General features: G+C 53.8%; 3 protein-coding genes across 3 annotated transcripts; 2 read left to right on the top strand and 1 right to left on the bottom strand.

Moving 5' to 3' along the window:
* Positions 1-138: 138 nt before the first annotated feature.
* BDZ83DRAFT_570338 (fungal-specific transcription factor domain-containing protein) lies at positions 139-2,738 on the top strand (the record flags this gene model as incomplete). The annotated part of the gene is made up of 4 exons (XM_060504293.1): positions 139-287; positions 370-1,684; positions 1,739-2,205; positions 2,276-2,738. The coding sequence occupies 4 exons, from the start codon at positions 139-141 to the stop codon at positions 2,736-2,738; spliced, it is 2,394 nt and encodes a 797-aa protein (XP_060368517.1).
* A 243-nt stretch (positions 2,739-2,981) lies between these two features.
* Positions 2,982-4,040, bottom strand: BDZ83DRAFT_570492 (uncharacterized protein; the record flags this gene model as incomplete). Its single annotated transcript, XM_060504309.1, has 1 exon — positions 2,982-4,040. One exon carries the CDS (start codon positions 4,038-4,040, stop codon positions 2,982-2,984), a length of 1,059 nt encoding a protein of 352 aa, XP_060368516.1.
* Positions 4,041-11,201: 7,161 nt separating this feature from the next.
* BDZ83DRAFT_609332 (uncharacterized protein) lies at positions 11,202-13,811 on the top strand. Its single transcript, XM_060507524.1, has one exon. It carries the CDS (start codon positions 11,497-11,499, stop codon positions 13,570-13,572), a length of 2,076 nt encoding a protein of 691 aa, XP_060368515.1. The 5' UTR covers positions 11,202-11,496; the 3' UTR covers positions 13,573-13,811.
* The last annotated feature ends 2,011 nt before the right edge of the window (positions 13,812-15,822 follow it).

Genomic DNA, 15,822 nt, shown 5'->3' with positions numbered 1-15,822 from the left:
ACGCTTTACTAAGCACTCCAGAAAGCCCGGAAGGAGAGCCTTTACCATCCTCTTACCTTATGGAAGATGTCGTCCTCAGGTATGACGGGTGACAATGAGCCGGCACCCCCTCAGCCGAGCAACCTTGACTCCCTCAGCATGGCCTTCCCGTCCGCTGATCAAGCATGCAAGGAGTGCCGGAGGCGGAAAGCCAAGTGCAACCGGGCCATTCCGACATGCAACTTGTGCGTAAAGTACCGCCGGCACTGCCTGTATGAGAAACACGCCCGCACCCCGTTGACAAGGAAGTATGTATAATCATCCGCCGCCCCTAGCGCACAAGCGTTACCTGCAAAGGGAGTTCCACGCTGACATAACGTACTTATGTAGACACCTCACGGAAGTAGAAGAGAGATTGGAGCGGGCCGAGGCGATCATAACACAGATGAGAGCGCTGATGCCGGCCCAGCTGAGATCGGGATCCGTGCTACCTAGTCCAAGAAACCTAGAAACACCGGCGCCGAGAAGTGATGAAGAGGCCTTTGACTTCTTAAAGCTAGACACACCGGCGCCGTTAGATGCGGCTGCAATACGGGCTCCTCTGACGGCCCTAACGGCCCAAGGCCCCGAAGCGCTTCCGCAAATCGAAGCTGTCCATCCTGAGCCGTCACAACCATTCCAGCCATCACCACTACCTCAAAGTCATGTCCCGTCTACAGTCCCACCGTCCTCCAACATGAGATCCGAACCCCCACGGGCTCCAAGAACTGCTCAACATAGACCTTACAATGACACATCGCACAGAGACCTCAACCTCCTCGAGGCTCATCCCACAGACGACTTCGAATGGGACGAGCAAGAGACCCTTACAAACTACTCGGCATCACCCGAGGCCATCTTAGAAGCCGACTTGAATGGTGAAGTGATCGCAGACCCCATCGCAGACGGCATGGCCTCGCTTGCCGTGAGCGAAAGGGAGTCAGGCTACCTCGGCGTCGCCTCCGGTGCAGCCCTCCTCCGTCTCCTGGAACCATCAAAACCAAGACGAAGAGCCCAATCCTCCTCCTCAAGACCAGGCATAGGCGTAGGGCCCCAGCAGCAGCAACACATCATCAACCACTTACAAAATCCACTCATCGCGCAGCAGCCAGATCCCAACAGACACATCACAGACGCAATGATAGACGCCTACTTCCGCCTCTACCACGTAAGCTACCCCATCATCCACGAAGCCACCTTCAGAGCGCAGTACGCCGGCGTCATCCTCCGCCCCAGCGGCGACTGCTGGCTCGTCCTGGCCTACACCGTCGCCGCCATCGGCGTCTACACCACGGCCGCGAACCTCGACAACCTCGACACCTCGCTCTTTGCGCAGGCCCGCTCGATCCTGTCCTTCAACTTCCTCGAGGTGGGTAACCTGACGCTCGTCCAGGCGCTCACCCTCATCTCCAACTACCAGCAGAAGCGGGACAAGCCGAACTCTGGGTACAACTACCTCGGCCTGGCCGTGCGCATGGCCATGGGGCTGGGTCTGCACAAGGAGTTCCAAGGGTGGAATATCTCGCCTTTAAATATGGAGATTCGACGGCGGGTGTGGTGGTCATTGTGTGTGTTCGATGTTGGAGCGACCATCACGTTTAGCAGGCCGTCCGTCTGGCCGTACGAAGGCGTCGAGGTCTCGTTGCCATTAAACGTCGACGACAAGGTCACTTCTCCTGCTGGTTTGGATTTCGCTAGCTTTCACTAACTTCCCTTGTAGTCATTAACCGCCATCTCAAAATCATACCCTCAAGAAACAGACGGCATAACCCCCTACACAGCCGTCCGAACCCAAGCAAGCTTCCACATCGCCACAACGCCAATTTACACAAGGGTAATCTCAAAGCCTCTCCCCTCCCCAGACGAGATGCTACGACTCGACGAAGATCTACTTGAGCCATGGCTAGCAAGCGTCCCGTCCTACTTCTCCTCCATCAGCCGCGTGCCGCCAAAGTACGCTCTCGCCCACGCCGTCATGAACTGGCGGTACAGAAACCTCCGCATCATAATGTACCGCCCTTTCGTCATCCGCCGAGCCCTACAAGCCCGCGAACGACGACCAGATGACTCGCCACATAATGTCCGCGCTTTCGAAAGGTGTCTGGCAGAGGCCAAGGCAACCATCACCAGCATCGGCGAGTTCTGGCAACGGAACGAGCACAACCGTCTCGGTGCCTGGTATGCCTTGTAAGTCACAACACCCAGATCGGTCTCCTTTTTGGGCCTCTTCAACTTACTCGCCATCTTCAACCTCTAGATACTTCCTGTTCCAAGCAGCCCTTATACCCTGCATTTGCCTCCGCAACGATCCAGCATCCCCCAACGCCCGAGACTGGCAGGAACAAATCACGACCACAACACGCTGTATAGCCGCCCTCGCCCCTGTGAACTCCAGTTCATCTCGATGCTATCAAGTCATCATTGACCTCTGCGGCAGGTTTCTGGATAGCAATGATATTGCGCTGCCCGTAGCACCATCCGTGGCGGCTCAGGTAGACACCATCACGTCTCCTAGCTACGAGGCCAATGCGACACAACCCTCGGCTCCTGAACCCATTGATGAAAGCCCTCAGACCCAGATCAACAGCGATTTCTCTATGATGTGGCCTAATGTGCCTCCCTTAGAAGCGGCGGACGTCGTCATGGGCGACGACGCGTGGATGGAGTTCCTCAAGGGAGGGACAAGTGGTGATGGTGATGGGACGTGGTTCGGGAGCTAACTAGTCTGGCTGCTTCTATCAGAAAGCGCATTGCAGCAGGAAGACTTGCAAGTAAATAATCTGATGTGAGGAGATTACATTAATAATGTTGCGCTCTGTCTTCTATATGACCTCCTTCAGGAACTTTCCTCCTGGTCACTCAAAGCTATGATCATCCCCAGTTCCTTGTCGACATCAAGCCAGCTCTCATGACATGCCGCGAATCTTCTCCCTAAATTCTTCCGCATCAGCAGATTGTGTCATTCAGATGACAGAGGACTTCTTTCCCTCGATATCGATGTTCTCGTCTGAGGTTGCATCCCTTGCAACAATTCTCATAGCCCACTGAACCTCATCCCAAGTTGTCTCTCTGATCGACAAGAGCGTTGCTGAGCGACCGATTGCAGCTTTTCTGTCTTCTGATACCTTGCAAAGACATCGACACAGCTTGTTCTTTTCGTTGGGTCCTAGGAATACCTTGCTCTGATCATCCACAGGCCCACCACTCTTCCAGCCCCTGAATACGCCGCTGAGAAATGGCTGCCGATCGGTAAAAAGATCTCGCAGCTGTACATGTTGTACTCTGGCAACGTTCTCCCGGTTGGAGTAGACGACCCGCGCGAAAAGCTCAAAGAAAACATCCTGCTTCTCCCGGCTACATTGAGCTTGCGTATTGAGGAGCTCTCCAATTCTGAAGCAAGTGCGCATCATAATCGTCGAAGAGAGTCCAACGACTACAGAGCGGTCTCGCATTTTGTCGGGGAAAGGAGGTCTGACTAAGGGTGCCGGGCTCGAATGCTCTTTCAATGATTCTTTGGTGTTTTCTCTGATGCTCATTCTAGCCTCCGAATCCGGAGAGGCGCCAGCCGCAGTTGCTGCGCATCTTGACACAAGATCCCAGTCGATATTATCATCCAGAAGATCAGGCTCAGTCAGATCGGTATGTGAAGCTTCGCTCGTGTTCATATCAGACTCGGAAAACTGCAATTTGGAGTCGAAGCTTGAGGCTGATCTCGAATCGCAGTCTATCTTCTGTATGATGCTTGACAGAGGGAAGAACGGAGGCTTGTCCTTAGTATCTTCCAGAAGCTGGGCCATCTCTTCTTCGTCAAAGTCTTCGAGACCATAGTCATCTTCGACAGCTTCTTCGCTCTTTGACGACGATTGGGCAAGGCGATCGACGCTGAGCTCTGGAAATGGCTTACTGGAATCTTCGTCTACCTTAGACAAGGTCTCAGATGCGGCATCGTGGTTTTCACCGGAAGTTTTCTCCACAGGCACGAACCCCTCGCCTCCTACGTTGTCTAGATCTACGTATTCCATCCAGAAGTCTGGCGCATCGGGATCTGCCACAGAAACATGCGTGGTTGTTTGCAATGACGAGGTTGGTGGTGTCTCGGGTATCTCGACGTCATCTGTTGGGCTTGGCGGGGTCTGCGGAGACTGTGGGATGTCCGCGGAAGAGTACTGCTGCCTTGCAGTCGTGTCGAAGTTCGCTGGAAATCTGTGCTCAAAGGGCATCTGAGGTAGGCTCTCATGGTCGAAGATGTTCGGTCCTACAGAGGCATTGACAGCCAACCGCTTCAACGGAGAAGAAATTGCAACAGATGAGCTCGGCGTCAGGGGTCGTTTTGGAACGTTGGTGGGCTCGAAAGCACTGGCGACATGTTGCATCGTGGAGGTCTAGTCTATGTTATGTGGCACTTCGAAGGTGTCAGTCTTTTGTTAGGTAAGAAGACATGAGGAAATGCTACCAACCTACTTCTTCCGCGATTTACAAAAGTCTTCAACCTGGAGCTACAATGACGTACAGAGAGCGAAAGTCTAAACAATCGACGTTCTGGCGGCTCGGTAGTAAATGGCAGTGCTATGAGGGAGAAGAGCACGATGGAAGGAGGGATGGAAAAGCTTCGATCAGGCAATGGAAGTTCATGGAAATATGTATTGCTTCTAGGACGGAAGGCGGGCTCCTTCCTTCACAAGAGGTACCTCAACCGGTACTTAGGTAAGGCCTTTGGTTCAGGCAGTGACTGCGATGCAGGGCAGGAGCGAGTGCCCTTGACCAGGTGAAGGAGTTGGTGACAGGAAGGAGCAAGACCATCTGCGCCTCCCTTTTATCATCCTCACTTCTTTCCTCGGAACTGATAGAAGGTAGCAAGAGGAAAGAACTGGAGCGTGGTCAAATCTTCATGCAGTTCCTAGGGCAATGTGTCCTTCCGGGAATAATCCAGAACCATGACATTTGCAACTGAAAACACCACCATACATAGCCAGGTAGTGCTCCTTGTCACTTCACGATGCCTTCGCCGTGCAACTTGATCAGATGAGGGATCCATTTGATCGCGTCTTGGGCTCGCCTATACGAAGGCACCCATCTTCTGAGAAGCTGTCACCATATACACCGGCTCTCAATCAGTAGCCTAGCCGCCCTTGTCGTTGTCATCAAAAGCCACAGAAGACCGGTAGTCTCGTCCTTCCACAATGACGGGTATCTTGCTCATCTGCTAAACAGCTCTCGCTTGGCATATGATCCCCGATGGCCGATGAATGCAACAGGATCCAGATCCAACTACCATATTTTGCCTGTTCGCCGATGTCTCTTGCACTGAACCGCTGACACCTGCTTTACCCCGAACAGTCTACTCAATAGAACGAGATTGTTCTTCGCAAACTCAGGAACATAAACCGTTGTCAACTTGAACATGTGCAGCTGGTCCAAACTCTCTGGTGAGTTTTCGACATGTGCAGCTACAGCCAGTGATGTCGATGCCGCCGCTGGCACGGCAACACTGAGACACAGACAAGACAACGACGTTGAAGGGTCTCCTCCTCCACCGGGCTAACGACACACCCCCAGAAACCTCTTTTGATAAAGACTGGCGATAGTATGATATGGACTACCATATCACGTATGCATCACAAGATATCTTGCCGAGGACAGACTGTGGCCCTTCACCGAGAGGAGAGCGCGCCGAGGCAAGTCACGAAGCTATTCGCAACCCGTGGCTCGGTCCGCGCAGCGGAGGCACGGGTCGGAAGTGACATCAACCCGCATCCCCGAGCAAGTCAGGAGCTCTACCCGTCCGAAAGCAACAAGACAGAGATCGTCGCTGCCATGCGGTCGATTATCTCGATTTTGTCAATCAGGTACGATGCCGCCGCCTTGGTTTCGATGAGAGTGCTCCCAAAGGGTCCCAAACAGACTACGTCAGAACGAGCATGTGCCCCATTTGGGAAGCAAACCCTCATGAAAGCCGCATGGGTCTCGCGCGCTGTCGGGTTGGCGGCCTGTCTCAGCGCCACGAACCTGTCTCTATTCAAGTCTGAGACCGAGCAGCCGCGGCGCCGGGGCATAAACAACAGTGAAGATGGGGGAAGAAAGATGCCTCGGCGGCTCGGACGATGGCAAGCAATGGGAGAGCGTTTGGCGGATGGCGGGTAGACCGTCGACGGTGATGTCAGTCCCTCAGTCAGGTGAGAGCGCAAAGGAGCGAAGGGTTCTGTGTGGTTGGCGCGTTTGAAAGTTAGCTCCCGCGGAAGTTGGGCCATGTGGTTCCGGGAAGCGCTGCGCTGGCGTTCAAGGTGTCAAGGGCTAATGAGTGCTAACAACCTACAAGTGGAGGGGTGTGTGGGTGGTGTTGAAGGATGCCCGTGTGCGAGAATTCAAAGTGTAGAAACGAAGGTCCGCCCAGGTATAGGATCGATTAGCCGTTGCTGAAAATAAAAATTAAAAATCATCCGGTGTTTTCAAATAATATCATTAAAATAATGATGGAATAATATTGTCGAAAGCTAAGATCCCGCAAGAGACATGCTTAAGCTGCGTTTGCTCCCCAAGGTTCAATGCTGCACATGTCTGCCAGCTTGTTAGTCACCTCAGGCACGGGGTGAGATGACACATGCTGGCGCTCTTTCATCTATGGCTTGCCATGTGAGTGAGGCGCTCACTGAATATCCAAATGATGCGATACCGCAACGTCCGGACTTCTCATTGCACGCGCAACCCGTATTTTTGACCACTGGCAAACTCTCAATTCCTCCCGGATCTGACGGGGCGGGGGATCAGCCACTCCCTCGTTACTTCGCATGGGGGGCTGGTGCAGTGCGACTCGAGGCGGTGCATCCTCCAAGGTCCCAAAATCGAGGTTGCGAGAGATGCAATGGAACCGTCACTCGTTGTAAGCCCAGGCAGAATTCAGCTGCAGCCATAGATTGAGGATGCCGAGGATTGTATTTGGGAGGTAAGGTACTCGTGGGGGGGGGGGGGCAAAGAAGCTACCTTTGGAATCGGACACAACCTAACTCGACTCGACTCGACTTGCCGTATTTGACCTTTGAATATTTTTGCCTTTGGGAACCTTTTTAATGTTGAGTCACGTCCAGCGAGTAAACGTTCAACAAAGGCTCCTTTGGGATCCTTGGAGGTGACCTTAAATACGGATTTCAACCAGTCAGTCAAGGCCTTGATGAACACATGGACTGTCTTGCATGAGGTGCCATCAACAAGTGTCAATCTGTCATCCTGGTAGCCATGAGCCTGGCGAGACTGGGCAACATGGGCAAGAAACGCCGGTTATTTTGTTTTTAATTCTCATTTTTTGTTGTCCTGTTTTCTTGGAGTTCATGTACATTTAGCGCTGGGTTTGGAGAGACTGTCTCGCTTGCGAACCAGACCCTGGATGCTTGCGTATCTATGAAAAGACAAATTACGAGTGAGACTACCATTGACGGGGCCTTGACCTATAACCAGAGCCTATCATTGCTGGCACAACCCAAAGACTGGAAATTTCACCGTGATTCATGAGAACTTGCAATCATAGGCATGGAAGAGATAACATGAAAGTGAGTGTGGCAGAAAGGGCTGCAAACCCGGCGCATCGTACATTTACCCAACATCTTGGGATCAGATATGGACGCATCAGATCTGGTTGATGCAAGCAGAGACATATGACCAGGGGCTGGGGGGGAGGAATAAAATTGGAGCGGAAAAAATAATTAAATCAATTTATGATTAAATCAAGATAAGCAGAAGAAAAGGTCAATAAAGATATTGATTATCTTCAGCTCAATTTCTGGCATATCACCAACTCGCACACCCACGCACATATGGACAAACACACCACCATCTTGAACTGAGCCCCACCGTTTTCCCCAGATGACAGCAACGGGACCAACTACAGGCACAGCTGCTAAAATGGTAGCGCCGACGGTCCGCCACCGTAGCCTCACCCAAAAGGAGTGCTAATCCGCCAGCGCGTCCGTCTTTCTTCCATCCCACCCTTTCCCTTCTTCACCTTTCACCTTTGTTTCCTTCACACCCCCATGCGCATCCCAGGCTTGGGCTCCCAACTCCCGTCCCCTCACCGCTCGGAAGGCTGACTTGGACTTGCATATACACCATGGTCACCAGGCCCTCTTGCTGATGCGCTGGCATCTCTCCCTTACTTCTCAGCGTTGCAGTCGCAGTCGCCAGGGCTCTGTTTACCATGTTTACCAGCAGCATCCTCAAGGAATCGTCATCCAAAGCGCCCCTAGAGATAAACTCACCACCACCATCCGACGGAAACAAGCCTTGACATCTGCTCGATTAATCGGCTGATGAGGCAGGCCGCGCTGTCTCCGGCCTCTACTATCGCCAAATTGGCCTCCCAAGCTTTCGCAGACGTCCTGGTCGTATCTCATCGACATCGAGATGAGGGAACAGCTGTCACATCCCACGCACGCAGCCTTCCCGAGGCGCCCCCGTACGTACCGTACCGCATCTAATTGAATACCTTGCTCTTTGGTACACAAAGTCCTCAACACGATTGATGATGGTGGCGGCCGGGCTGCATTTCCGGTCGGGCACTACACCACCACCCGCTGCAGCTCCCGGCGAATCCTCTCCCATGCCTTCCCGTCGCGCCGGTCTGCTGCCAGGACAAGGTGAGCACTGAGCACGGGGGTTCAACAGACACTAGATGCAGAGGACCAAATTCTCCCTTGACCGAATTGCTAGATATCGCAAAACGCCGTTGACAGCCTGTCAACCGCTGTCCGTACCGTCATCACGGGTGCCCCCGTTTAGAGAGCGGTCGCGTCTCGTCCACTCGCCCGTCTCCAACCTTGCAACGTTTCGCTACTCTTATTTCATGTCCCTTTGAAGCTCACCAAGCTTCTGCTCTTTACATGGAACCACCGCATTGCTGCATCCGTCGCACTTCCCCGGGCCAACGGGCATTCGATCTCTCTTTCTCTCGATACGAAATGCATGCCCGCCCAAACCGCAGTGTTTCACACCACAATTGCTGGTAGGCTGATGGCTTCTCTGCGACCGCTTTCTCTTTCGCCCCGGCTAGACCGATAGCCTACCGTTCTGGGACGTTCATCTACGGTACGAAACTCGCCTCCCAAGTTTTCGAGATCAACTTCGCCGTTGCGTTACACGTGACGGTGGCGTCTGCCGTACCTCCCAGCAATGCCGGCCAAACGTGCAACTAATCCCCCTCTTTCCTCCCCTCCTTTCGATGCAGTAACCGCGATCGTCTCAATTCTAGATGCGTCGTTTTGCCGCCCAAAGGCAGCAGTGATACGGAAGGCTGCTGATAGCCCCTCACGCCTGAACCCTCCACGTTTCCTGGTTACGACAGCAGCAGCGGCACTCCCATACCGGGGGGTCATTTGGTGCCCGCATATGCGGACAAGATGCGAGGCCAGGTGAGGCGGCAAATCGCCGCACCCGCTGCCGGATTGTCGGTGTGGCTTGGAGCCGGCCATAGCTTGTCACGTTCGCAGGAAGGGCCATTGTCACCGTTACAAAATGCCCCCAAATACCGCGAACCTCGAAGTTCGGCCCCCTGTGACATACCAAGAACCAGGGCTCGATATTCCTGCGTCTTGTTGGGCAGCGATTGAGCACCACTTGTGTTGGTTTCCCCGCGGCGGGGGCTGTCTTCGGTGACATTATTCTCTTTACCGCCCCCTCCATTCTCTTGACCAGTAGGTGTGTTTGTGCTCGGCATCACGTTGTTGAGACACGCCAGCTCACGCATATCCGATTGTCATGCGGGGTGTCATCCTTCCTGTGCAGCTGTCATTTTTCCTGCCAGCAAGCTCTACCACGGGGGTATGCTTTGTTCAGTCATACTTTGATCATTTTGATCACGAATACTGGCGATGATGCCCAGAATTGTCAAAATTGACACCTGAGTTGGAGCAAGTGAACCTGAATCTCCCACTTTGTCGAGACTTGGACAGGAGGGCTGTTACACGGCGGTGCGTAAGGTGGACCCCAGGCCTCCCGTTTGTATTCTTCATATATTTCTCTTTTTTAATATTCAATATTTAATACCTTATTCAAAATTGCTGTCGAGAATGTAACGGTTATTCAATGTATCGATGTGGTTTGAACGGTCAGCTTGTTCATCCTCGCCGTTTCCGACACCTTTCAGAAGGATCCAGTTGCGATGAGACCGTCACCGCCTCGCCGGCCGGCCTCGTTTCTAAGCATTCGCAAGACGCGGCAATTTGCGGGATAAGGTATCTACTAAGGTACTTGGCAGAGTGTGTATTGTTTTGAATAGACGGCTACTAGGAATCGCGTCACTGTTGAGTAAAAGGGTTTGGGCGAAAATCCTGCAGTTTGTTTGCTCGTCTTGCTGTAGCAGGTTTACCGTGTAAGTATCCCGATGCTAATCAGGCCCGTCTCTCCGACAGTTCAGTGGATACCCGGGGCCGGACGGGTCCACTTCAAGTCCGGTCGACGGGAGATTCGGATGTCAAAGTATCTTTCATCGGCGAACCCGAAATCTGCCCGCGTTAATTAATGACCCCTGAATCATTCTAGCTGGTTTCAACATGTCTTCTAAGTGGGCTGAGATTGTCTGTCTATTAGAAGAACATAATTCAAGGCAAAAAGAAGTCCGATGAAGGAGCCACCCGGGCGAGGATGTCTCCTAGCGAGCGCGACATTTTCTAGAGATATATCACAGAAAGAGTATCATGGGCATTTCTTTCCTCGCTGTATTCCGGAAGTCTCCGCAATTCGGCTCATCAATCAGGGTATATTCACCATTGAATGCGAGCATATCCTACACCCGACTTGAGGCATCAGCATTGCCAGACATGGCGGGTACACTTAGTAGTCAGAGCCACTTGACGAACAAGGTGCAAACAATTGATTTTCTGCGGCATGGCAAACTTCTCTAGCGCCCCTGGAGCTTTAATTTGAATCGTGCATATTCTTTCATGACTGGTTTTCCACTATCGAAGATGAGTCGACCGGCGTCGATGCATCTCGTCTGCAGGTGATTGGTGACAGGCAGCAGAAACAAGACCGTGCACTAACACGTTTGCCGGCTCCTCCAGGGGATATTTGTTAGCGTGGACAAGTTGGTGCCCCATTATGAGTCACGTCGACTAATCGCAGCATAACGCAACGCCGCTGAAAGTCTCAGCACCCTGTCGTACCTGCAGACTGGGAAGCGACTCGGAGATTCCACTACATCCGGTCCGGGGCCAAACCCACCTGGGCTCATCGTCAATCATCGCCACCCGACTGACTACACGCGGAATTGTCAAATACAGCCTCTTCGCTCCGACATCGTCCCGAACGGCTTCTCTTCGACAGCAACCTTTAATACTCGCCTTTGCCAGCTAAGGTAGCTCATCAAGAGACGGACAAGCACTGCTCAACCCGCAGTTCACCCATTTCTCCCTGTTCTTTCTGCATTTCATCTCGTTCAGCTCATCCACAATTTCCAACGTTGAGCATTTCCAATTCCTTACACCACGCCCAACCATGATTTCCCTCACAAAACAAGGCGGCAACACCCACCAGCAGGCCGTTCCCAGGCCTCGCACCGACCGCGTGGTCCCTAAACCCGTTCCGGAGGCTCAGTCGAAGGATCCCCGCGGCTACCAGCTCGAGCAGCTGCGCAAGCGCTACTCGCCCCGCGAATCCACCGCCGCAGACGGCACCACCACATCTCTGGTCTTCCGCATCAAGCCTTCGGATCCGGACTTTCCCTTTGAGTTGGAGCACTTGCAGTGCGACCTCCGCGTGCCGGAGGATTACCCCGATGCTGTCCCTGTCCTGCACGTGCGGAATAGCGATATCCCGCGCGGCTTCTGCATCAACATTGAGCGGGGGTGGGAGAGGCTCGTCGAGGAACGTCGAGGCGCTACACTTCTCGCCCTCACCTACGCCCTGGACAAGAACCTGGAAAAGTTCCTGTCCGAGCAGGAGGTAGCTACCGTGAAGTTGGTCACCTACAAGGACGAGGGCGTGAAGGATACCCGCCACCTCGAGGCCGCCGCCATCGCGGCCATCCCGGGCCCGGCGACGCAGATCACACAGGCACCATCCCCTGCACCGGCGCCGCCTGTGAGGCACTACACTCCTGAAGAGTACTTCACCAAGGAGGAAATGGCGGCTGCCAAAGCCCGCCGCGCACAGGAGACGCGGCAGTTGGAGACACGCATGGGACGGCTGTCTTTATATCGCCGCTCACCGGACGGCATCGTCTACACGCTCCCTTTGGAGCCTCGCCGTCGCGCTGAGCTCTCTCCCGGATTGCAAGGCGTCAAGACGGTCCATCTTATTGTGCCGCTGCTATACCCGCTGCAACCGCTGCGTATTCAGCTCAACGAGTGTGACTCGCAAGATGCCGAGCCCTTGGAGGAGCTCTACGTACAGAAGGCAGCGGAGCAGAAGCAGATGACTCTCACGAGCCATCTGAACTATTTGGCTCAGAATATGCACGTCTTAGCAAAGCAGGCAGCGGCGCCGCCCAATCCTGCTGCTGTTGCTCAGCCCGTGTTGACGCAGGAACCTGAAAAGGATTCCAAGGCAAAGGCATCGGCTATGGATGATGATGACCGCGGCCACATCAAAGTCATCCCGCGCCCGCCGGAATGGAGCCGTCCCGGCGCCGCTGAAGACAACACAGATTCATCAGACAGCTACGACTCAGATGACGACTCGGACGAAGGCGGCGCCGACCTCGACGCAGAACCACCCGGCCTCTCCTCCGGCCTCACCCCGGAAAGGGGCACATCCATCTCCTTCCCGACCATTGAGCTCCACAGTATCGAGCTCTTCCAGGTCTCCATCCTCAACCTGAGCGTGAAATGCTCGCGCTGCAAGACCATCAACGAGATCACCGGCCTCAAGCACGAGGTTCCCCAGACCTCAGCCTGCCGCAAGTGCGCCGCCGGTCTAGCAGCGCAGTTCCGCCAGACGCTCGTCCACGCAAACTCGACCCGCGCCGGCTTCGTCGACCTCACGGGCTGCACCGTCTCCGACATGCTCCCCAGCACCTTCATCCCCGTCTGCGCCAAATGCTCCACCGCAAGCCAAGGGCTCGTCGCCGTCCGCGGCGACGCCGTCACAAACGTCTGCCGCACCTGTCACGGCAAATTCACATTCAAGATCCCCACCGTCAAGTTCTTGGCGCTCTCCGCGGGAGGGCTCGCGGCCCCGACGACGGGACCCGTGAAGAAGGCCGAGAAACTCGGTCTCCACGCGGGCACCCCGCTCCCGGACCGCGGCGCCTGCGCGCACTACCGCAAGAGCTACCGCTGGTTCCGGTTCTCATGCTGCGCCAAGGTGCACCCGTGCGATCGGTGCCACGACGAGGCGGAAAACCACGTCAACGAGTGGGCGAACCGGATGGTGTGCGGTTGGTGCAGTCGCGAGCAGCGGTATTCACCCGAGGCGTGCGGGTTCTGCGGCCGGAGCGTCATTGGGCGGAAGGGTAAGGGGTTCTGGGAGGGCGGTAAGGGTACGCGAGACCGTAAGTTGATGAGTCGTAAGGACCCGAGGAAGTTCAAGAGGGTTGGTGGTGGTGCGGCTGCTGCTGCGAAGAAGGATTAAGGTGGATAGACGATGGGTAGTGGTGGTGGGATTCTTCAGCTTCCTGAAAGGAATACGCACTTTCCATCACTGAATAAACATCGTGGTACCAGAACACGCAGGCCTTATGAGATGTCCGGTGCCCTCTTTCCTAACAACAAGTATCGGGCCTGGTGACCGAGGGGTGAAAGCCGTGAAGTGCTGACTAGTACGTGATGCTCCGTACTCTTCAGGACTCCTGCGTTCGAACCTCGGTCGGCTCCTGTTGTTTTTTTTTGCCTTTTCCACCCCCAGATATCAATATCGGACTATTCATCGGCCTCTTGTGCAAATCACGAATTTTCAACTGTACTTCTTTTGTCGTTCAAAAGAGCAGGTACATACAAGCAGGGTCTCAATCCACTTTCCTACACTTGGAACCGCCCTTCCATGTTTGAGATGTCTAGATACTTTCCCCCATGTTGATCATAAAGTCGCCTCGCCAATACGAAGAAAGAAATCAGACTAAGAAACACCAAATCCTCAAACGCCAATAGTACCCCCATCAAACATCAAAGGCAGCTCCCGCACACCCTCATGACCACCAAAAGCGTAACGGTGATGAACATCTCAACTGCCGCCAGCCCTCCGGAAACCCCACGCAAGCGCCGATCCGACGACTACACCCCATGGGCGGCACACGGGCGGATAACATTCGCTATGCACAAATCCAATTGTGCAATAGAGGTCGCTTATGTGTGAGTTGTGTGTGGCTGGGCAAAAGATGTGATGGGAACCATTCTTGATTTATCTCCGTTGCGATTGGACGTTATTCTTGTCGTAATCCGTCACATGAGTGTTGATGTACGAGTTATGATTGGGGTAAAATGGGCACAGCGAATGGGACAGAGGGCTGAGAGTTGTGAATGGTGGCGCGGTTGGTTGGGAGGTAAGCGCTTCTTACCACCATCACATCTTTGTTTGAGGGGGCTGAGGTGACTTGTGACGGATTTGCTGGGGGAATGTATTGGAAATGGAACATCACTGTTTTTTTCAAAGTATATCAGGGGTAGGAAAATAAGAGAATGGAAAACAAAATAAGAATTTCCTAAAGGATTGTTGATAAAATATTGGAATTAAAATATTGCAATATTCTAATTGTCGTACCCCAGCTCACTCAAGGTATCTCCCCGATTCTATACACCCTCTTGAAGAACATCCCAACGCCACCATCGTCTCCGCACCCACCCATCCGCACCAGCCAAATTAGTTCTCTTCTACCCCCCTACCTTGCATCAAAACCCCATCCTGCATCCTGTTGAAAACCCCCATGTCTTACGTCGAGAACAAAACGTAGAAAGACATTTTGAGAGAGGAGGAGAAAAAGCCACGTTCCTAAAAGTCGCTAAGCGAAAAGTGAAGCCGAAAGCACAATTCCCATGCCCCTCCATCCATGGTGCTGAAGAAAGCCCACGAATCAGAATCGTGCATTTGCCCCGGGGTAAAGTTCACCGGCTCGCCGGGGGCCACCGGGAGGACGTCCCCGGAGAACCCAACCCGCTGGATCGACGGACTACAGCTCGCACTAACACCGCTTCCGGAGCTCGGGCCCGTGCTTCTCTGTTTGGGCATATCTTCCTCTGTTCCTCTGCATCCTTTTCTCGCACGAGACCGGCCCCGGGGAGAGGGGGAGAAGGAAAGATCAGATCAGATGTGATACCCTGAATCCTTCTGCAATGTCCCCGCCCCCCTGTGATGACCCCTTGTGCTCCTTGCAGGAATAGACTAGGAAGGCAAATGTGGAAGGACGCGCCATGCAAGTTCGGTAGGGAGAGAGAGAACTTGCGCGACGTGAAAGGCTCGGCTGGGTGTGAGATTTTGCGGGGAAGTATTGTGGGATGACATTACAGTAGACCGCTCACCGGTGAGCAAGGTGCGGATATAACAAGTGACTCCATCTCGGTCAACAAGCCTCAAAGTGATCTTCACGGTTGGCGATGGTCAATGGTGACACTACCAAACCGATGAGCCTTGAAAACGTCCCCTTTGTGTCGCATGTCTCTCCCTGAAGCAATGGGGCTCCAACGTTCGTCATCAGCATCCTTAGTGAGACGTTCTAGTTCGTGAGTTCGCATTTTGACTTTCGGCGCCGTCTGCACCGGAAGCTCGCGCCTGAGGGCAATAGATATTTGATAGCTCGCCTCTTAGCTTCCAACAGCTCCGGGGAGCTTTGCCCATGTTCTCCTAGCTAGTAGTTTTCATCCTATGGCCAACTTGCTTCACGCTAGCAGG

Source organism: Colletotrichum acutatum (genome assembly GCF_030867785.1).
Source record: "Colletotrichum acutatum strain CBS 112980 chromosome Unknown BDZ83scaffold_17, whole genome shotgun sequence".
Classification (NCBI taxonomy): domain Eukaryota; kingdom Fungi; phylum Ascomycota; class Sordariomycetes; order Glomerellales; family Glomerellaceae; genus Colletotrichum; species Colletotrichum acutatum.
Note: the sequence above shows the minus strand (reverse complement) of the source record. Positions and strands in the feature narration are given on the sequence as shown.

Bases quoted from the DNA above. Each gene is read 5' to 3' on its own strand.
- BDZ83DRAFT_609332 (XM_060507524.1), top strand. From the start codon at position 11,497: ATGATTTCCCTCACAAAACAAGGCGGCAACACCCACCAGCAGGCCGTT.